The 22,907-nt window shown below is 43.9% G+C and overlaps 1 protein-coding gene across 1 annotated transcript in view; it reads right to left on the reverse strand.

Moving 5' to 3' along the window:
• LOC142312829 (uncharacterized) overlaps positions 1 to 22,907 on the reverse strand; it is a 177,211-nt gene that overhangs the window by 34,232 nt on the left and 120,072 nt on the right. The window contains 2 exon segments of the mRNA XM_075351815.1: positions 10,006 to 10,016; positions 10,769 to 11,489. Coding sequence (XP_075207930.1) covers positions 10,006 to 10,016; positions 10,769 to 11,489 — 732 coding nt within the window.

Raw genomic sequence — 22,907 nt, forward strand, 5'->3', positions numbered from 1 at the left:
TATGGAACTGACGGACAAGGTGGTCAGGGGGACAGACTTTATATGGAGGTTTCCAGCCTTCCTTACGAAGGATGAGGGATTTAATGACAAATTGCGCTGCTGGTGGGAGGAGTTTATATTTGACAACAGAGAACACATAGATCAAACTGCTCTGTTTTGGAATACGGCAAAGACTGTGCTGAGAGGCAGAATTTTAATGTATGTCTCTTCCCTCAAGAAAAAGGTGAAGGAGGGGTATTCCGAATCGAGTGCAAAACTCAGACAAGCTTACACGGAGTTCTTGCAGAATCCCTCAGCTCAAAATAGAGAACATTGGAAACTGGTCAAACAAGAGTTTGAGATGTGGTTAGACAGAAGGGAGCAGATGCATCGAACTAGACAAGAAGTTGAATTACTCAGATATGGTAACAAGGCGGGTAAATTATTGGCGATATTAGCGAAGGGGCACTCTCAAGCATCTCCCATAGTCAGAATAAAAGATAAACAAGGAAAGGTAACTTCCGATCCCAAAAACATAAATGCCATACTACAAGACTTTTATAAAGACCTATATAAATCCTCACACACCAACATAACAGAGGGCAGATCCTTCCTCCAACATTTATCTCTCCCAAAACTTACACAGGAGCAGTTGGATGTAATTAATGCGGATATTAAGGAAGAGGAGGTAAAGCAAACTATTAGTCATCTTCAGAATGGGAAGGCACCCGGTCCTGATGGGTATAGTGGGGAGTTTTATAAGGCACTTAAAGAACAGATTTCCCCGACATTGACTACTTATTACAACAACATTTTGACAACGGGGGACATTCCAGTCAGATCCAAAGAGACGTACATCAAAGTAATACCAAAACAAGGAAAAGACCCCCTAGAGGCAGGCTCCTATAGACCTATTTCCCTAATTGACCTAGACCAAAAAATTATGTCTAAAATAATGGCTGAGCGTTTGGCAGGGGTGCTTCCTCAGTTGGTGAAACCGGCTCAGGTGGGGTTTGTTAAAGGGAGAGCTGCAGTTAAGAACATAAGGAAGGTTTTGACAGTGTTGGATGTGGTGGGACGACAGCAACACTCAGGTGACAAACCAGCCCTCCTAACTCTAGATGCAGAGAAAGCATTTGATAATGTCAGTTGGGAATGGTTGGGGGCGACGCTGGACACTTTCAATTTAAAAGGCAAATTTAGAACATACTTGGACGGGGTATGCAACAGCCCTACAGCCAGAATACATACTCCTGGATTCCTCTCTGCTCCTTTTCACCTACACAAAAGGGACCAGACAGGGCTGTCCAATGTCACCATTGCTATTTAACCTGGCCATGGAACCCTTTGCTAGATATGTGGAGGAGACTGATCTATTTGACAGAATTAAAGTAGGCAAGGATATAGTCAAAATTGCTCTTTTTGCAGATGATGTCATATTGTTCCTGTCACGACCACTAGCACAGTTAAGAGATATTTTTTATTTTATTCAGAAATTTGGGGAATACTCGGGCTACAAGATCAATATTAACAAAAGCGAACTTTTAGAACTAGGAGAAAAAACACCCCTGGAGCACTGGAGGAAGCTGGGTTTGGAGCTCCGTGTCTCAAAGTCACATATATCGTATTTGGGTATAAAGATAGGGAGGCGACCAGATCAATTATACTCACTAAACTATACTCTCCTGATAGGTAAAATATTGGAGGAATTGCAAAGGTGGCATCACTTACCAATATCCCTTCTGGGTAGATGTCATTTGATCAAAATGATTAGCTTTGCCAGACTCCTATACCCCTTGCAAACCCTACCCCTGATTTTAAAACACTCAGACATAAACAAATTGAAGAAGGCCTTTACACACTTTATTTGGACAGGTAAAAGATCCAGAATCGCTGTAGAAAAATTGATGCTATTAAGAAATGAAGGAGGGGTTAACTTCCCAAACATACGGGCTTACAATATCGCCTCTTTGTTCAGGCATGTGGTGGATTGGATGCACGACACGAGTTGTTACTCAAACAAACATTTAGAACGACAGTTAGCCGCCCCCTGGGACCTAACCGCTCTTATCCACACTAAACAAGCCAAACTGCCACAGTCGGTAAAATCCTCCTTTCTACTAAGGGACACTATAATGTGCTGGAAAATAGTAAGGAAAGCTTTCCAACTCCCCTTCTTGATCTCTAAACATATGCCAATATTTGGCCACCCCGAATTCCCCCAGGGAACAGAGATCAGGACGGTAATTGGACAGACAAGTGACCATTTACGGAAGGCGGGGAGTATTATGAGTTTAGAGGATAAAAAATGGATGTCTCCACAAGAAATCATGGTCAAATTCCAGATACATAGTAAGCATTTCATGCAGCTCCGGTCTGTCAATCCAGACTCAGACAGTTAGAAAAGGAAGCTACCTCTCATGTTCTAGATGAAATTATTGGCCAATGCACCCAGATGGTGAGCATTTCCTCACTGTATGGTAACATAAGACACAAATTTTTGAAAGCAAGACACAGTAAACTGTTCAGGACATGGGAGAGGTGGACCGGAGATCTGGATATAGCTGAGACAATATTGCAAGGGTGGGAATGGGTGAGAAAATCCATCTTGTGTGAGAGATGGAGGGAGACTTATTTTAAACTCATGCACACAGCGCTGTATGGATTTAACATCCCCCCTTCCCATAGCTGCCCTGACAGAATTACAGCATGTCCTAAATGTAAGGTGCCCTTTACAAACCTTTGGCATGGGGTGTGGGAATGCACAGAAGTAGTAACTTACTGGAAGCAAATAAGAGACCAGATCCGGGCATGTTGGGGAACAAAACTTCCACAATCGCCACAGGCTTTGCTCTTCCATCAGCTTCGTCCCCCTGAATCTGAATCTCAACTTGGGATAGACAAAGTGAAGATCCCTAGGAATATTCACACATTTTTAATTGTGGCTTTACGAAATCTTTTTAGCGAGTGGCTTAAACCAAACATTCCATCAATGGGATCAATAATATCTCAAATGAAACAATTATTGGGGCTGGAATTGTTAGAAGCTGAAAGAAGCAAAGAAAAATCAGCAGGGAAAGTTTTTCCGTTGTGGAAACAGTTTATAGGGTTCCACTATAGTCCTCAGGAAATCCTGAAAATAGTCAGTCCTTTTCGCCATACGGAATGGTACTGTCTGGAAGACCTGGGGGGACATTGGGGGCTTTAGGGACATCAGCAATTACTTAATGTGCATTATATGGAATCGGCAGCTGATACCATCACAGAGGCATAATTGTGGAGTGGTTCACATTCTCACTCATTGTTCATTGTTTCTTTGTGTACATGTCTTCTTTTCCTTTTTTTTTCTTCTAGCTTAAATTAAAAAGGTTGTAACTACCACTATAGTAATCTGCAAGGTACACTGCTCGAATGTTGAGCATATCAATATCATGTACACTGTCTAATTCTTTGAACAAGTTATTGCTTCCCTTTCTGTTTATGTTTAAAAATTTAAAATGTTTTAAAAAAAAAAAAACACAACACTCACCTGGTGGGGTTGTGCAAGTCACAACCCCTATGAAGGCACGTAATAAAGGTGGAAGGCAGCGGTCCCGCAGTATAGATATATTCCAAGAGGTAGAGCAGAAAGCAGGTTTCAAAATCCGCGCCACACCACAGAAAATCCAGATGCTTGTTAGTGAATCCTTTCTTTATTTATTTTTTACAGGTCTACGCGTTTCGAGGACATATCCGTCCTCATCATCAGGACAAGGTGCAAAGAAAGACTATAGCAAGTGTTTAAATGTAGCCAGTATGGGTGGCTACATTCAAACACTTATATAGGAGCCTGTGACTCCCTGTTTGCTATAGTCTTTCTTTGCACCTTGTCCTGATGATGAGGACGGATATGTCCTCGAAACGCGTAGACGTGTAAAAAATAAATAAAGAAAGGCTTCACTAACAAGCATCTGGATTTTCTGTGGTGTAGCGCGGATTTTGAAACCTGCTTTCTGCTCTACCTCTTGGAATATACCAGGGAATTCTAGCACTTCATGCTTCCCTCTGCCGACAAGATTTTTGAAGATTGAAATGTCATTTTCCAGCAGGACTTGGCACCTGTCCACACCACACTGCCAAAAGTACCAATACCTGGTTTAGTAACCACAGTATCACTGTGCTTGATTAGCCAGCAAACTCGCCTGACCTACACCCCATAGAAAATCTATGGGGTATTGTCAAGAGGAAGATGAGAGACACCAGACTCAACAATGCAGACAAGCTGAGGGCTGCTATCAAAGCAACCTGGGCTTCCATAACACCTCAGCAGTGCCACAGGCTGATCGCCTCCATGCCACGCCGCATTGATGCAGTAATTCACGCAAAAGGAGCCCGACCAAGTATTGAGTGCATTTACTATACATACATTTCAGTACGCGCTAACATTTGAGTGTAAAATCATTTTTTCAGCTGGCCTTATATAATCTAATTTTCTGAGATAATGACTTTTGGGTTTTCATTGGCTGTAAGCCATAATCATCAATATTAACAGAAAGAAACACTTGAAATAGATCACTGTTTGTAATGACTCTATATAACATATGTTTCCCTTTTTGGTATTGAATTACTGAAATTAACTTTTTGATGATATTCTAATTTATGGGAGATGCACTTGTAAATACTGTTTCAAGCCATTGCATTTGCCTGATCAGTAGTCTAATGCATTGTAATCCACTTCAATAGAGCTGTCAGTTTTACACTGGCTGTAGCTGGCAGACTCAGAGGTCATTATTTGACCTCCGGCTGCTGAGACAACTATCTGCTCCTCGTGATCACATCACAGGGGTGCCAATGGAGAGAAGAAACCTTCCTCTCTCAACCTTCAAAATGCTGTAATTGCTATTGATCATGGGATTTAGAGAGTTAACATCCAGGGGTGGTGCAGACACTTGCCCAGACTGTTACACCAGGAGCTCAGCTATCGGTTAAGCCAAGTTATGACAGCATTTATGCAGGCACAACTCCTCTGCTTGCATAGTTGCCAAAATGTACCGATGCATCCAGGGGTGGGATTCAGCCGGTTCTGTCCGGTTCGGGCGAACCGGTTTTTAAAATAGCAGCCGGTTCTCTGAACCGGCAAGAATTGGCTCCGGCGATCCGGTTCTCTGTATTCACTTGTGTTAGTGTCTTTAAGAGACTAACAAATGAATCCCCATACCTCCGTACGCGCCGCACGTCCGGGTTCAGTGGAGCCTGTCTGCTCCCTGACCCGGCGTGCAGTGACGCACTGACGCTGCAGAGGGGGCTCGGCAGTGTGGCGAGGAAGCTCCTCCTACTGCCGTCTGTAAGCGTCAGTGTGACCGCAGAGTGCCGCAGAGGAAGGAAAACAGAGGAGAGGCCGCCGGTGCTTGGAGCAGGTAAGCGCTCAGTGAGCCAAAGATGGAGGGAGCAGGGAGAGGAGCTGCATAAAGATGGGAACTATATGGGGTGAGGAGGCCACACAAGATGGGAGCTATATGGGGAGAGGAGGCCGCATAGATGGGAGCTATATGGGGAGAGGAGGCCACATAAGATGGGAGCTATATGGGCAGAGGAGGCCACATAAGATGGGAGCTATATGGGGAGAGGAGGCCACATAAGATGGGAGCTATATGGGGAGAGGAGGCCACATAAGATGGGAGCTATATGGGGAGAGGAGGCCACATAAGATGGGAGCTATATGGGGAGAGGAGGCCACATAAGATGGGAGCTATATGGGGAGAGGAGGCCACATAAGATGGGAGCTATATGGGGAGAGGAGGCCACATAAGATGGGAGCTATATGGGGAGAGGAGGCCACATAAGATGGGAGCTATATGGGGAGAGGACGCCACATAAGATGGGAGCTATATGGGGAGAGGAGGCCACATAAGATGGGAGCTATATCGGGAGAGGAGGCCACATAAGATAGGAGCTATATGAGGAGAGGAGGCTGCATGGATGGGAACTATATGGGGAGAGGAGGCCACATAAGATGGGCGCTATATGGAAAAAGGAGCCATATGGGACAGGATCTGCAGAGGAAAAGGAGCACATGGGATATCTGCTGGAAAAAGAAGCCATGATAGGATCTGCAGGGGAAAGAGGCCATAATGGGATAAGATCTGCAGGGGAAAGAGGCCATAATGGGATGGGATCTGCAGGGGAAAGAGGCCATAATGGGATGGGATTTGTATGGGGAAAGGAGCCACATGGGATGGGATCTGTAGGGGGAAGAGGCCATAATGGGATGGGATCTGCAGGGGAAAGAGGCCATAATGGGATGGGATCTACAGGGGAAAGAGGCTAAATGTTACGGGGCTGTCTGGTATTATAACTAATTACGAGTAATAGGCAGTCAGGGCCCACCGTGCAAATGCTGCTAGTGACAGCAGAAAAGGGTGTCTGTACCACAGAAGTAGTACTTGTTCCTGTTACTTCACAGCAACACAAGGACTAGTACGACACACCCTGTTTAACTTACAGCGATTACCGTATTAGCATAAACTAATATGTGGTAGCAAATAAATAAGTTAGGGCGACTACCCCATACGAATAGGAAATACCTCTGTTACTTCATAGAAGTAAGCTAGTACATTAACAAAGCATAAACAATGCTCCTAGGTAAGGAGAGAATGCACAGGTCTCCTGTTAATGGTCACAGGCAAACCTAAGAACTAACCTCTATTATGCTCATAGAGGAAGTGTAATATGACAACTCATAACAGAGAGCAATAGCTTTCTCTGAAATGGCTCAAGTGCAAGTCCCTGTCCAAGCCCCGTGTGCTAACCACACTATAAGGAGCCAGGGAACTCTCTATGCTATCCGCAGCTTACCGCAGAGTAAACAGGAGTGAAGGGGGAGAAGTTCCTACCTAGCCCGACTCCCCTAAAGCATGGGAAGCGGGTATAACGACGCCCGAATCGGTACTAGGTCCCTGCCTAACCCGGTATCACTATAGAGATTGGTAGAGGGGATATTATGCAGACTCGCATGGAGCGTCTACTCCCACACAAGCACATGTAACGACTGAGCGCTGAGAGGCGGGCTCCAGGGCCCTTTATAAACTTGGCTCCACCCACAAGATGGAGGATAATTATCAGGAACGACCCTGGGCCAATAGTAAAGAGCAACGACAGAAGTGACGTCACCCTCGGCCAATCATGTAATGCCACGTCACATGCCGAGGACCATGTGATCCCCGTATCATCTGTGACATCACCTACGGCCAATCATGTAATGCCACATCGCAGACATGCTCAGAACAGAACACTTAGCCTCAGATATGACTAAGTCTGTGAGCATGTTCAGTAGCTCAAAATTGGGATTTAGACTCAGGAAGCTAAGAAGTTCCCAAACAACTGGAATGACGCAAACGAGAAGCAGAAGGGGAAGAAGGGGAACATGGAGCAACAGACCCAGGAGCCGTAACACTATAATGGGATGGGATCTGCAGGGGAAAGCGGCCATAATGGGATGGGATTTGTAGGGGGAAAGGAGCCACATGGGATGGGATCTGCAGGGAAAAGAGACCACATGGGATGGGATCTGCACTGGAAAAGCAGCTACATGGGATGGGATCTGTGTGGGGAAGATCGTCCGTTCCAATTTTAGCAGGGCTCCTTTAGTAATAATTTTTAAAAATTGTAGAAAAAAACGTTTCATACAATAAGAGTGACAGTGACTGGAACAACTGGTACTGGACAAGAGAGTGAAGATATAGGAGGGGAAGAAGGGGAAAGAGATTTTAAATTACTTGCATTTTTTGTTTGAGGAAAGTGCGTGAAAAATGGGTGTGGCTAACAAAATAGGTGTGGTTACAGAATGGGTGTGTTTTTTACATGGGCGGGGTTTACAGAGAACCTGTTAAAAATTTGAATCCCACCCCTGGATGCATCCATTTACGGGAATGCATTGTAAAATAGAATGTACTTGTAAGTACAATGTCAGGAGGGGCTTAAACATTCTCTTTTTTTTTCTGTACGAGACTCTATTGGAAGGGGCTCTAAAAGAATGTACCGTAATCTCTTCTATTGCAGTGCGATGTCTCCATAACATTGGCTGTCTTATTATTCAGTATGGCCAGAATGGAGTGAACCTCTATAGTTAGCACAAAATATTACTTGGGAAGAGATGTCTGAGCCCTGCAAAATAGGGTTTCTGGACTTGACAATTTTCCTTTAAATGATACTTAACGTATCTTATCAGAAATATCTGTTTCTTTCGCCTCCAGCACTGATCATTCATTGTCAAAATTCTCAATTTCTGGGTAAAATCTGTATTCCGTGAAGACAGACTGTTACATTACTGAGATAGGAGATGGCAGTTGGTGCTGGTAAGACTTTATGTAGAGGGGAGGATGGAAGAGCTCTGCCTCTAGCTCTTCATACTCTTTCCATTAACATAGAATCTTATTTGCTCCATCTGTCATCTCCTATGACACCTCTCTCTTCTACTTGATCTGATATTGGGCATGTTGAGAAGCTACTGCACGTGATCAGAATAGCTTCAGAAGAAAGCATCTGATTCTCATCTGGCATCATATGAGTAAAGAAATTGTCCACTACTTTAACATGGATGGCCTATCCTTAAGATAGGTCATCCATGTCATATCGGCCGGGGTCCGACACCCTGCACCCTCGTCGATTAGGTGTTCTCGATGCCGGAAATGCTCTGTTCCAGAGCTGCTCTCTATTCTGATAGTGCTCGTGGTTAGGTACTGCTCATCCGCCTCCTATTTAAATCAATAGAAGGCGGATATCCAGTTCCCAGCCGCTGCCATTATCAGAAGATGGACGGAACTGAATATTTCTGACCGCCTGCTGCTGCCGCCGGCACTGGGAACAGCTGATCAGACACAGATGACCCATCCTAAGGATAGGCCATCAATGTTAAGGCCGCTTTACATGCAACGATATCGCTAACTAGATATCGCTGGGGTCACTGAATTCGTAACGCACATCCGGCATCGTTAGCGATTTCGTTGCGTGACACCTACGAGCGACCGCTAATGATCCGAAAATTGGCAAAAATCATTGATTGTTGACACGTTTTCCTTTCCCAAATATCGTTGCTCATTTTGGATGCCGGTTGTTCGTCGTTCCTGAGGCAGTACACATCGCTACTGTTAAGGACAAGATTATGAACTATTAGGAGTATATATGAAGATATCCAAAAGACAGGATTTAAGATGGTGTTTGAACTGTACCACACATATATCTCTTGGCAAAAGACTCAGACAGACAGAGTCTTGTGACAAGTGAATCATGCTGACATTGCTTAATATAAATGAGGAACCAAGCACATTACAGTATATTGTATATCACAGAATAAGCTGTTCTACTTTATCCAATGGGAGACGTGTTACGTATTCTTGGCACCTAGCCAATAATTCTGTTTAAATATTTGTACAACTTCCGTATTAAAATCAGTCTTACTTTCTATTCATATCTGAGTACGTCTCTGGTGTGGGTGGAAGAGAGTGGTATGCAAGCTACCACAAGTGACTCATAATTTGGACTGCAGACAGTTTAAGAGGGATGCATGACTAGATTGCATCACAGTAAATTTATGGCCAACATTAACACTACGTGTGACACCCCGGGAACAACGAACAACAGCGTTCCTGCGTCCTCCGGCAACGAGGTGGGAGTGACGTTAATGCGGCTGTTCTCCGCCTCTCCGCTTGGCCTGCTGTGTGACGTCGCTGTGACGCCACACGAACCTCACCCTTAAAAAAAGAGTTTGTTCGCCGGCTACAGCGACGTCGTTAGGAAGGTACGTCTGATTTGCCCGTGACGCATGCACGACGATGATGCGTGCGATCGCTAACGACATCACTAGCGATGTCGCAGCATGTAAAGCAGCCTTTAAAGTAGTGGACAACCTCTTTAATTCCTCGAAGATGCGGCAATTTTTCACTTTACCTTTCAAGAGCCATAAAGTGTATTATTTTTCAATAGATATATCCACATGAAGGCTTGTTTCTTGGTGCACATTTTTGTTTTGAATGTCCCTATTAATGTTACCATAAACTGTACTAAAAATGGGAAGAAATGCAAGAGGGTTTGAATTAAAAAAAAACAACAAAAATTCCAGCATTGTTTCTGGTTTGTTTTTTTATAAATAAATATTTATTTGATTTTATTACAAACATTCACTTTTGGTAAAACTTTCTTAGAACTTTGTTGTAGTGGTCATTACGGTTTTGACGATACCAATTTATCGATTTTTCTTTACTGCTTAAACAAATGTAAAAAGAGAAATCCAAGCAAAAAAGTTGGCTTCAGGTTTTGAGAGCAATTATTTTATTTTTGGGGGTCAATAAAGTAGTGTACAGGCTTGTTTTTTGGGAGAATGGTTTGTATAATTTTGGTGATTTTTTTTATGAAGTTGAAGAACCAAAGCTAACAGAAATTAAATAATTTTTTTTCTTCATGGTGTTGGATACATAATTGTATATTTGGTTAATTCAGTCATATGCTGTCATTCAAAAATTTCCATTTTTTTAATTTTTAGATTTTGCTATTTACATTTTGAAACAGGGATTGTAATAGAAATTGGGTTTTGAGGGGTTTTTTTTAAATGAAAAAAAAAAAATATTTTTAAAATTTTTACATTTTTTTACTTAGTGCTCTTAGGTGATTTGAACCTGCAATTGCTTCATTGCTTATATGATACATTGTAAGAGTATTGCAGTCTATTCGAAAATTGGTGATGTCCCACGAGACATCAAAGGCTTCCTAAAATGGCACACAGATGGGCATTTGATAGGTCTTCAGCAGTCATAACATTTCCCACATTATGTACATTGAAATGACTTCTCCCCTATATGAATTCTGAGATGTGTTATAAGGCTTGTTTTCTGATTAAAGCATTTCCCACATTCTGAGCACGAAAATGGCTTCTCCCCTGTGTGAATTCTCTGATGTGTAACAAGATGTGATTTCTGATTAAAACATTTTCCACATTCTAAACATGAAAATGCCTTCTCCCCTGTGTGAATTCTCTGATGTCTAAAAAGATCTGATTTCTCTGTAAAACATTTCTCACATTCTAGACATGAAAATGGCTTCTCACCAGTGTGAGTTCTTTGATGTTTAATCAGATTTGATTTCTGATTAAAACATTCCCCACACTCTAAGCATGAGAAGGTCTTCTCCCCTGTGTGAATTCTCTGATGTCTAACAAGAACTGATTTCTGTTTAAAAAATTTCTCACATTCTGAACATGAAAATGTCTTCTCCCCTGTGTGACTTTTCTGATGTGCAACAAGATTTGATCTGTAATTGAAATGTTCCCCACATTCTGAACATGAAAATGTCTTCCGCCGTGTGTGAATTTTTTGATGTCTAACAAGATCTGATTTCTGTTTAAAACATTTCCCACATTCTAAACATGAAAATGGTTTCTCCCCTGTGTGAATTCTTTGATGTCTAACAAGTCTTGATTTAATGCTATAACATTTCCCACATTGTGAACATGAAAATAGCTTTTCCCCTGTATGAATTCTCTGATGTTTAACAAGTTCCAATTTCTGTTTAAAACATTTCTCACATTCGGAACAGGTATATGGTTTCTCCCCTGTGTGATCTCTTTGATGTTCAACATCCCTTCTGCTAATTTTATGTGATGAATCAGGAGATAGGCGCAGTTGAAATGGATCAGATGATAGATTTTTGCTGTGAAGGGCTGGAGGTATATTTAGAATAATGGCATAATCTTTATATATATCTGGTGTGATATCTGGTTTAAAGTCTGAAACTGTCAGGTGTGCCTCTGAGATCCTGGTACAGTCATCTGCCAAGAATAAAACAGATTATTTTTCATTAACAGTGTTCTGAAATACTAATTATGCTAAATTATTATATATTTTATAACACAACTTTAAGTGTAGTTTCTGTGTTTACCACGTGAGCACATAAAATATCACAAAAAGGCAGAATTTCAATAGATACTGGTGTATAACAAATACAAAACTACTCATCTAGAAAAATAACACACTTTATATACTGTCATGTCAAATTGTGATATACTTATGTTGACATGCTACTGCAACAGAACCCATGGTCATTCTGGTGGTGATTTTGCATGATGCATGAGCAATGAACACAGACGCCAAGTCTGTTTGCGTACGAGAACAATCAGCCAATCGGAGTGTGCCGCCCTCGCGTCAGCAGCCGGGCTGCTCGGATCCGGATACGCGGTGGCTCGAGAGGTCTCCGGACCCAGGGGTCGTGTGGCCACTCAAATAAAGGGGGGCTATGTACATGGAATGGTGTGGAAAGTTTGTGACGCCACCCATGGTGTGTGGTAAGGGTGAAGTACCAATGCTGCGGCTGGGAGTACCCTGTGGCGATGCTGTGGGCAGCCAGGTGTTTAACCCCTCCACGGGTAGGGGGGATGCCCCGGGACTCGGTGATGGTGTTGGGAAGGTGCTGTCGGGCCGGTAAGGGTTAATTGCGTACTCACTCAGTCCAATAACGCTGACAACCATGGTAAACCAAAGTTCTTGATGCCGCTGCAGCAGGGAGGGAGCACGCCTGGATCCCGTGCCCATTGGTGTTGCTTGTTAGCCTGTGACGTTAACCTTGGCACCTCTCTTCTCTAGTTGGTTCCTTTCAACTTAAAACTAAACGTGTCCCGCTCACCCGTATGGCTAACGGAGTAAGCTTGCATTCAGGGTTCACGCTTGGGCTTTTCTGTACTATGCAGTGGGAAAGTCCTATCCCCCCTCGTTGCGCTAGTACCCCGATTTTGGAGCGGGTGGAGAACGGATCTTGAAGGCTCCATCCTCGTCGGGTGAATTGCCAGGACGCCTAAAGCTACTTCCTGGCTTGGGTTCAACGTACCCAGTCTTGCTCTGGCCCCTGCCTGGTGATGCCACAAGGCCGCCGGCTGTCCTCCTTGACAGTCCGTGCCCCTTGTCACGATCTCCTGCGACCGGGGTCCAGCTCCTACCAGGCTCAGACCAACGTCTGCCACCTCGTAAACGAGGAGCCCAGCTCCTGACCTCTCCACTTGAGAGTCACTGCTCAACTGACTGTCTCCTAACACTCCTGACCTCCCCTTAACCAACCCCCCAAGTGGCCAACCCTATTCCCTTCAGGCTGTCCACTGGTGTGTCTGGTGGGTGTGGTGCAGAGTGTTCCTAGGGTTTTGATTAGCTTGTTCTTCGCAACATCAAAGGTCAGGGACTTGTAACCAAGGAGGAGGTGGATATCATGCAGAAGGGCAGATTGCACAATACCCTGTGACGACCTGATAGGCCAGGGCGTCACAGGAGCACCTCAATGACCAATCAAAAAGTTTGGTCATCTGGGGAATCAGCAAAAAATCTAAATTTGGCAGTTATTACAAAAGTAGAAATAGTACCAGCACAAATCCGTAAAAAAATGTCATTTTTTTATCCATCAGCCTTCAAATTGTTATGCCTTTTTTCATTGAATAAAATTGAAAATTTTTTTACAGGTTTCTGCTTTTGCTAATTCTACTTTTGTATTGTTCTTGGAGCTTCTCTGCACTGTGCACTTTATCAAGTGAGATGAATTGCTATTTTCTATATTTGCCAGTTATTAGTTTAGACAATTGAGCCTGTTTTGTGATAGTAATTGCTGCTATTTGGTTATCTTCAGTCTTGTCACGTGACCTAATTTTTAGATTCTCTCCTGATCTGTCTATATACTTTCCTTCTAGAGTGTTTGACTTCTTTTTTGGCTGCCCTTCTGGAACTTAAACTGTTACTAGATATTGACTTTAAGTTACTCCTAACCTGCTTCCCCATGCTGCTCAGCTGCACGCCTGTCTGATTTCTATGTATGACCTAGTGAGCTGTAAACTGACAGTCAACAACTATATAAACATTTGTGACCTGGGGACTTCTTGCAGTTAAGTCCAAATCCCAGTATTGCAGACAAGTGAACAATAGGGGTCCCTTTGATTCACTTCCTGTGCTTTTCCGTGGAATCTCTAAATTTGCTCAAATTCTGTCACTCTTTAGTAAGCCTTCTCCTTCTCCAGGAGGTCATCAAAAATAAAATCCGTGTGTGAGAGATCTCTGCAAACAACTGCTGACCTGTCACTACCTCTGCCTATTCCTTAGGCCATGTGCGCACGCTGCCTTCTGTACTGGTCAAAAAAAAAATGCACCCTCTGGCAGACTGACAGCTATAAACACTGCGATTGACAAAACAAATACATCTAAAATGCATGTGTTTTGGATGCATTTTGCATGCATTTTTGACAGTGCAGTCCCACGGAAATTCAGCTATGCCACATGCCTGCTGACAGCAGACAGAGACGCGCGATGAGATTGAAGTCTGATGAACTTCACCCGACTTCATTGTCATCCCGCAGCTCTGTCTCTGTGTGCTGTCATGAACTCAGGTGAACCTCTGAGGTCAGTGCCAGGACACAGGGGTCTGCAGCAGTGACGTCAGAGCTTCACCCTAGTTCACAGTCATTGCGCGGCTCTGTCTCTGTGTCGCGGCTTGATTTGCGATCACAGGTGAAGGACTCCCCTGTGACTGCAAATCACCTAAGTGACTGAAGTGAGCCGTGTGATCAGCGGTGCCGTCACTCAGGTTACCCGCGGCCACAACGTATGCATTTTGACAATAATACAGAGCAGTTTAAAAATGCAGGCAAAACCCAGGACAAAATGCAACGTGCGCACATAGCCTTATTCTTGTTGGACCCATTTGACTGAGGAATTTATAATAGGATTATCCAATTAATCTTTGTACAGCTATTCGGTCGATTATAGAACAATTCTTTAAAATTGTGCACTATCTTCTCATCTGACCTTGAGGTTGTGGCTGCACACAAACATGTGTTGCAAAAACATGAAGATCAGGCTGTCGCATGTGACATTGCAACGAATATTGGTCAATGGGATGTTATTGTGCCTTAAACTGATCCAACCGTTGCATAAAACTTAACCCAGCTGGATTTTAGGCTGTTTTGTTTTGGGGTTTTTTTAAATCCAAGTTGCAGCTCCAAAATATAACTCAGTGCATCTTTCATGTAAATGGATGACAGAAGTTTTGTTGTGAGCTTTGTGGAATATCAAAAGTCAATTTAAATGCCTTTTCGGGCTATCAACTTTTGTACTAAGACAAAGTTGAATGAGTCAATCAGGTTTAGCATGGAGGCAATGGCTGACTATTCACGAGCAAGGTAGCTTCTAGCTTTTCTGCTGCTTGAGGCAAAAAAATAAATTAAATTGTCCTTAGTTTGTTGGCTGTATGCATAATTATATACCAGCAGTGAAAAAAACTGCCTACTGCTTGCAAATAAATTGTGAACAAACTTCAATATATACAATTTACCTAACGCTTTACACATGATGTCGCACTGGGCCTACTAATCAGAAAAAGCCAGTAGGTATGGGGAGGTCACAGGGCTGTGGTGTGGAGGCCACAGACTACCAAAATGGCTGCTAAACCAAGGTCTTATGAATCTTTTAAATAAATACTGATATATACACATACATTATACATAAAGCAAGCAAATAAATGCACATTATCCTTTTGTGTAGCCCTGATTGAGCTTTCTGTTGCAAGAGTAGCAACGAGAAAAACACTAGAGAGATTGAGTAGACAGTGGCAGTACCATTCACATGCCTTACTTCAATGTTCCTGACTGTAAAACTAAAACATAGCATACCAGAAAGATTCACTGTTACGGGGCAGTAAGAGGAAGCTCAGAAGCAGAGCTTTTAAGGAATACCAGGGCAGGTTTTTAAGGTAGAGGCACATTTGCCACTATAGCTGAGCTGTGTAAGAGTCTTCAGCCCTCAACCGTTCTGTCACTTCTCTACGATGCTGCACACTGTTGGCAGATCTTTGTTCTCCCAAAAACTTTGCTGAACTTGTCTCATGGCACATGAGTCCTACTCAAGACATAGCAAGCAAGTTATTCTACTTTGGTACAAGCTGCCAATTCCAGAATCTTTGCACATTCCCAATTTTTTCTTGGGCCTCTGCTTAGGAGACTGTTTCTCAGTCATTCCTCAAGGAGTCCAACTCTTAAGGGGGCTTTACACGCAACGACATAACTAAAAAGATGTCGTTGGGGTCACGGAATTCGTGACGCACATCCGGCCTCGTTAGCGTGTGACACGTACGAGGGACCGCTAGTGATCAAAATTACTTACCTAATCGTTGATCATTGACATGTTGTTCTAATCCCAAATATCGTTGCTGGTGCAGGACGCAGGTTGTTCGTAGTTCCTGAGGCAGCACACATCGCTACGTGTTACACCCCAGGAACGAGGAACAACACCGTACCTGCGTCCTCCGGCAACGAGGTGGGCATCACTTTCTTTCGGCTGCTCTCCGCCCCTCCGATTCTATTGGACGGCTGCCGTGTGACGTCGCTGAGACGCCGCACGAACCACCCCCTTAGAAAGGAGGCGGTTCGCCGGCTACAGTGATGTCACTAGGCAGGTAAGTATAGTGTGACGGGTCCTAGCGATGTCGTGCACCACGGGCAGCGATTTGCCCGTGATGCACAACCGACGGAGGCGAGTGCTTTCACCAGCGACATCACTAGCGATGTCGCTGTGTGTAAAGTGGCCTTAACCCTAGAGTGCTCTTTTGGTCCTGACACTGAATTGGAGGTCAAAGAATTTTTCATGTTAAAACATCTAGAAAAAATAATTAATTTTATCTGCAACGTTAGAAAAACTATGTTTCAGAGGAGAAATCTTAGAATTTTGTGGAGCAAATTAAAGGGGTTGTTCACCCCTATTCTTCTAATTTCAAAAACTATCCAACATGCATTCAAATAATAACATTAGGCATAATCACCTTACTGAGCCCTCAAAATTCCTGTACCTTTGTAGCCCCAACACCTTATTAATATTTATACTCACTCGTCCAGCTGTACAGCTATGTGAATACTATAGCCAATTGTTGTCTGCAGAAATCGCCCATCAGTAAGCTCAGAATAGAATGTATGGCATTTGCTTGTTATTTTTCCAAATGGGAAATAAAGCACCAATTCTATTTTGTTTATTGAAACTTTACTGCTAATTTAATGTACATTTTTCCGACACTAAAAGCCGCATCAAAAAGTCTTTGAGAGTACACTCTAAAAAAATCAACACATCATTGTATCATCCAGTGAATGAGTAAAATCTGTGACTTCTCTGCATTTAGCAGTTATTACTCACCTGTGCAGTTATCTGTAAAAATCTCTTCTTTACACCACTCATCACCGATCACATATGTCCCTGTAGTATTAATATAGGTCAGAGAGTCTTGTTGAAAAAGAGGACGGGGACATCTCTCTGGTGTTGTCCTCTCACTGGATAGAACTGGAGGAAACACATACAGGGACTGAATTCATTCTTTACATACAGATAATTATAGGCCGTGTGTATTTAGTCCTGTCTATTACCTGGTGATGTGAGGGGCCGGGGAACATCCATCATGGCGTCCTTGTACAGATCTTTGTGTCCTTCTAAATACTTCCACTCCTCCATGGAGAAATAGACGGTGACGTCCTGACACCTTATAGGAACCTGACACATACAATGATACCGTCATCCCCCGATCCCTTCATAGCGTTACTGTATAATGTCCCAGCATTCCCAGCAGTGTCACCTCTCCAGTCAGCAGCTCAATCATCTTGTAGGTGAGCTCTAGGATCTTCTGGTCATTGATGTCCTCATGTATCAGGGGGTGAGGTGGAGGCCCCGTGATTGGGCTCAGGGGTCTTCCCCATTCCTCAGACACAGGGTCCTGACAGCGCTCACTAGAGGTCTTCTTCACTACTGTGTAATCCTGGATATGGAGAGACACATTATTAAATCTCACTACAGACATTTCCAGAGTCCTCACCTCTCCAGTCCTGTCCATCTGTTATTCCCATAGATAAGAATGATGTAATGTGACGTCATCAGAATCTCTCACCTCTCCAGTAAGCCGGAAGAGGATCTCTAGGGTGAGGTGTAATATCCTCTCCGCCATCTTGTCCCTGTCCCTGTCCATCCTTGATGGGTTAATCAGGAGAATTCTCTTATATAGAAGATCTCCACTCCACTGAGAGGATCCAATATTGTAGGGACCTGAATGGGACGAACATCTCATGTAAAAAATATAGTTATTAGGAATAATAGAAGTATACGATGAGATATAACGTGTACACATTTTTAAGTTTGGAACATGATTTGAATAGCTTACAAGGACAGCTTGTTCATGCTCCCAATTACTGGGTATGTTGTCCACTGTTTCGGCCACTGATTGGCTTCAGGGATTACACTTTCGTGTGGAGCGAGTAGGAATGGGATTATTAATGCAAAGATTATTCTTGCCTCATACATTATTATTCTAATAAAACACAGCAGACCACAGACAAAAAGAAGCTTGTTCTTCATCAAAGTTTGAAGTGGAATAGATTTATCTGGCATAATACGAATTCATGCCTTAATCACATACACTAGAATAGGCATCTTCTATAGTGCAGATGTTCAGATTATCAACGCTATCATAGCAAAATAACTACCACATGACAAGGACGACCACTTCACTTTCTACTAAAACTCTATATTCAGATTTGTCCATGGGGTTTCATTAAAGGGAACATGTCACCAGATTTGGCGACTATAAACTGCAGCCACCACCAGTGAGTTCTTATATACAGCATACCAGAATCTTTAGAAGGAACAGTGTATGAGATACCAGACATGTTATGTAATCACACATTGTCCTGTATATAACATCTGATGTCTGTGCAAAATATACAATACACAGGTGCATCTCAGTAAAATAGAATATCATCCCAAAGTTAATTTATTTCAGTAAGTCAATACAAAAAGGGAAACCGATATATTATATAGAGTCATTACACAAAGAGGGATCTAATTCTATATATTATATAGAGTCATTACACACAGAGGGATCTAGTTCTATATATTATATAGAGTCATTACACACAGAGGGATATATTCCTATATATTATATCGAGTCATTACACAAAGAGGGATCTAGTTCTATATATTATATAGAATTACACACAGAGTGATCTATTCCTATATATTATATAGAATCATTACACACAGAGGGATATATTCCTATATATTATATAGAGTCATTACACACAGATTGATCTATTCCTATATATTATATAGAGTCATTACACACAGAGTGATCTATTCCTATATATTATACAGTGGAACCTTGCTTAACGAGAACAATCCATTCTGGGACTGTGCTTGTTAATCAAGTTACTCTATTCAGCAAAGCAAGATTTCCTATAGGAAATCATTGGAATGCTGACAATTTGTTCCACAACTTGTTAAATGTCCCATCCTGGTCCCCTATTCTGTCATTCCACACATGCACAAACGCACACACAAACACACACACAAAAACACAAGCACGCATGCAAACGCACATATTATATGCTCACCTTACCTTCCGTTCCATCGCCGGTCTCCTGGGACTTACTGTTCTCCGGTGCCGGCCGTGTATCGGGTTACCATAACGACGAGGGAGGAACTTCCTGCCAGAGCGCTGACGTCAAAGGCAGAGCCACTTGCCTCTGATTGGCCAGCGCGCTGCCTTTGAGTAGCGGTGACAGGAACCAGGAAGTTCCTGCTTCGTCGCTATGGATGCCGATGCACAGCCTGGAGTGGAGCGGAGCGGCGAACTACAGGACCCAGGAGGCCGGCGATGAAACGGAAGGTACACATATTATATGCTCACCTTACCTTCCGTTCCACCGCCGGCCTCATGGTACTTGTAGTTCGCCGCAAGCGCTTCGCGATGTACCCGGGAACTACAAGAACCATGAGGCCGGCGGTGGAACGGAAAGTAAGGTGAGCATAATACTGTATGTGTGTGCGTGCGTGCGTGTGTGTTTGTGCATGCATGTGTGTGTTTGTGTGGACTGCAAGTGCGGGTCAGAGCGCGGTGGATGGACAGAACCGGAAGTGTGTGCGGTGAGGATTTCGCTCGTCCAGCAAAGCATTCTCGTAAACCGGGTTACAAATTTACAGAAAGCTTTGCTTGTTAAGCGAAATTCTCGTTAAGTGGGTTACTCGTTAAGCGAGGTACCACTGTATAGTCATTACACACAGAGGGATCTATTCCTATATATTATATAGAGTCATTACACACAGAGTTATCTATTTCTATACATTATAGTCATTACACACAGAGGGATCTATTTCAAGTATTTGTTTCTGTTAATGTTGATTAATGTTTGCATAATGTACGCAAAGAGACTCTGGAACTAACTATGTTTAACTTAGATTATAGAATGCAGCCCTTTTCACTTTATCTCAGAATTGAGTGGAGCAGAGCTGGGAGCTGTCCCCACCCACACCAGGCTCTCTATAGAGATTGACACCTCACAGTCAATGCACAATCACTGCAATTGGCCTGTAGGTCTGCTTTGCACATGCAAAGTCACACCAATGTTAATCACAGAGCAATAAAACCTTTAGGCTATGTGCGCACGTTGCGTTCTATTCCGCAGAGTGTAAGTCACTGCCTGTGCGTCTCAGAACGCAACGTGCGCATATTTCTGGAGAATTCATGTGTTCTGGATGCTTGCTCTGTCATAGACAGAGTGGGAAAAGCATCCAGAACGCACATTTTTCACAGTGTGGTCCCATTCGGCTCTGCAGCATCCCCATAGACTTGCAGCAGAGCCAAGTGGGACCGCAATGTCAATAAGAGCATGGCTGGCTGCGAGACAGTGCCGCACGATCAGAATGAACTCGGATGAACTTCACCCGACTTCATTGTGATCGCGTGGCTCTGTGCGTGTGCCGCGGCTTGATTTGTGGTCACACGTGAAGGACTCACCTGTGATTGCAAATCCCCTGAGTGACTGCAGTGAGCCGCGCGATCAGCTGTGCTTTCACTCAGGTTACTCGCGGCCACAGCTGCAGTACTCCACCTGAGAGTGGTGGCCGCGAGTAACCTCAGTGACAGCACAGCTGATCGCACGACTCACTTCAGTTGCTGCATGGAGCTCACAGGAGCGGCAGTGTTCTACTGCCGCTCCTGTCAGCTTCCGATGTAGCAGAGCTGAAAGCGTCGTGGGACCTTGCGTGGATTACGTCGGACCTGGAGTTGTTTTTGAGGGGTTAATAAAGTGGTGAAAAAGGGTGTTTTTTTGTCTTTCATTCCAAATAAAGGATTTTTTGGATGTATGTGTTTATTTTCTTTAACTTACAGGTTAATCATGGAAGGTAACTCGGGGAGACGCCTGCCATGATTAACCTAGGACTTAGTGGCAGCTATGGGCTGCTGCCATTAACTCCTTATTACCCCGTTTGCCACCGCACCAGGGCAATTTGGGATGAACCGGGTAAAGTCCCGGGACTGTCGCATCTAATCGACGCGGCAATTCCGGGCGGCTGCTGGCTGATATTGTTAGGCTAGGGGGCTCCCCATAACGTGGATCTCCCCATCCTGAGAATACCAGCCTTCAGCCGTGTGGCTTTAGCATGGCTGGTACCCAAATTGGGGGGATTGCATGTCGTTTTTTTTTTCAATTATTTATTTTATTTACTGCTCGATATAGACACGCCCACCGGCGGCTGTGATTGGTTGCAGTGAGACAGCTGTCACTCAGCGTGGGGGCGTGTCTGATTGCAACCAATCATAGGCGCCTGTGGGCAGGGGAAGCAGGGAATACGTGATGGATTAATGAGCGGCCAGCATTTTCAAAAGAGGAGAAGCCGCCACAGTGTGAACGCCGTGCAGTGCCGCGCCGGTGATCGTGGATCGGTGAGTATAAGAGAGGGGGTGGAAGGGAGAGAACGACATGGACAGAGAGAGAGATAGAGACATAGAGAGAGACAGATTGACCGACAGAGAGAGAGAGACCAAAAGACCTGCCTTTGTTATGTTAAAAAAACATGCGGATCACAAAAAAAATGCAGTGCAAACGCACTGCTTAACATTTTGGCAGTGTTATTCTACAACAACTCGTTTTCAATGGGTGTAGAACGCAGCCAAAATGGCAAAAACAATTGACATGCTGCTTCTTCTTCTGACAGATAATGGTGGTGGTTTTGGGGGCAGCGACAGGTTGTTTTAAATCAATAAATACCACAGAATTGCACCACCAAATACTATAATATTTTGTCTCCTACAATGTGACAACAACCATTACTGAGGGGGTTAATGCCCCCTGCGCCCAGTAATGGGGAATCTCCACATACCTCCTCCTGCAGAGCCGCACACTGGAGATATGGCTGCTCTGTGCTTACAGGACCTGTGATGACGTCACATGGAGGGGAGGAGTCAGGGGTCACATGATCAGCTCCTCAGTGTGTGCAGGACTCTGCTGTGCTGGTTGTCATGGGGCTGGATGAGGGGAAGTTTATGTGCACGGTCAGGAGGGATTTAAAGCAGAGGGGGGCAATTCATTTTTCCGAAGGGCCACGTGAGAGAACTTGACTATTGTGGAGGCCGAAGTTAATTATGCTCAATGTTATTAATATATTAATTATAATTATATTGATTGTATCACTTAATATTGAGCAGAGTTAAGTATGCTGGCAGTCCCCTATATATAGGTTGGAACCCCACATAGGCGCTACATACAGTATGAGCCGTCACATAGCCCCTCAGTATACTGTATGAACCCACACACTGCCCCCTATATACAGTATGAGCCCCCACATAGCCTCTATATACCATAGGAGCACTCACATAGCCCCTCTGTATACCGTATGAGCCCACACACTGCCCCTATATACAGTATGAGCCCACACACTGCCCCCTATATACAGTATGAGCCCCCACATAGCCTCTATATCAGGGGTGGGGAACCTTCGGCCCACGGGCCGTATGCAGCCCGTGACGACTTTTTATGTGGCCCCTGGGCACATTCCCGGGGTCCGTAGTGCTCTGGCAGCAGCCGCGCTTTTCCCGCCTGCCGACCCTTTAAATCCCACTGCCTG

The sequence above is a fragment of the Anomaloglossus baeobatrachus genome, chromosome 5 (genome assembly GCF_048569485.1).
Source record: "Anomaloglossus baeobatrachus isolate aAnoBae1 chromosome 5, aAnoBae1.hap1, whole genome shotgun sequence".
NCBI lineage: Eukaryota > Metazoa > Chordata > Amphibia > Anura > Aromobatidae > Anomaloglossus > Anomaloglossus baeobatrachus.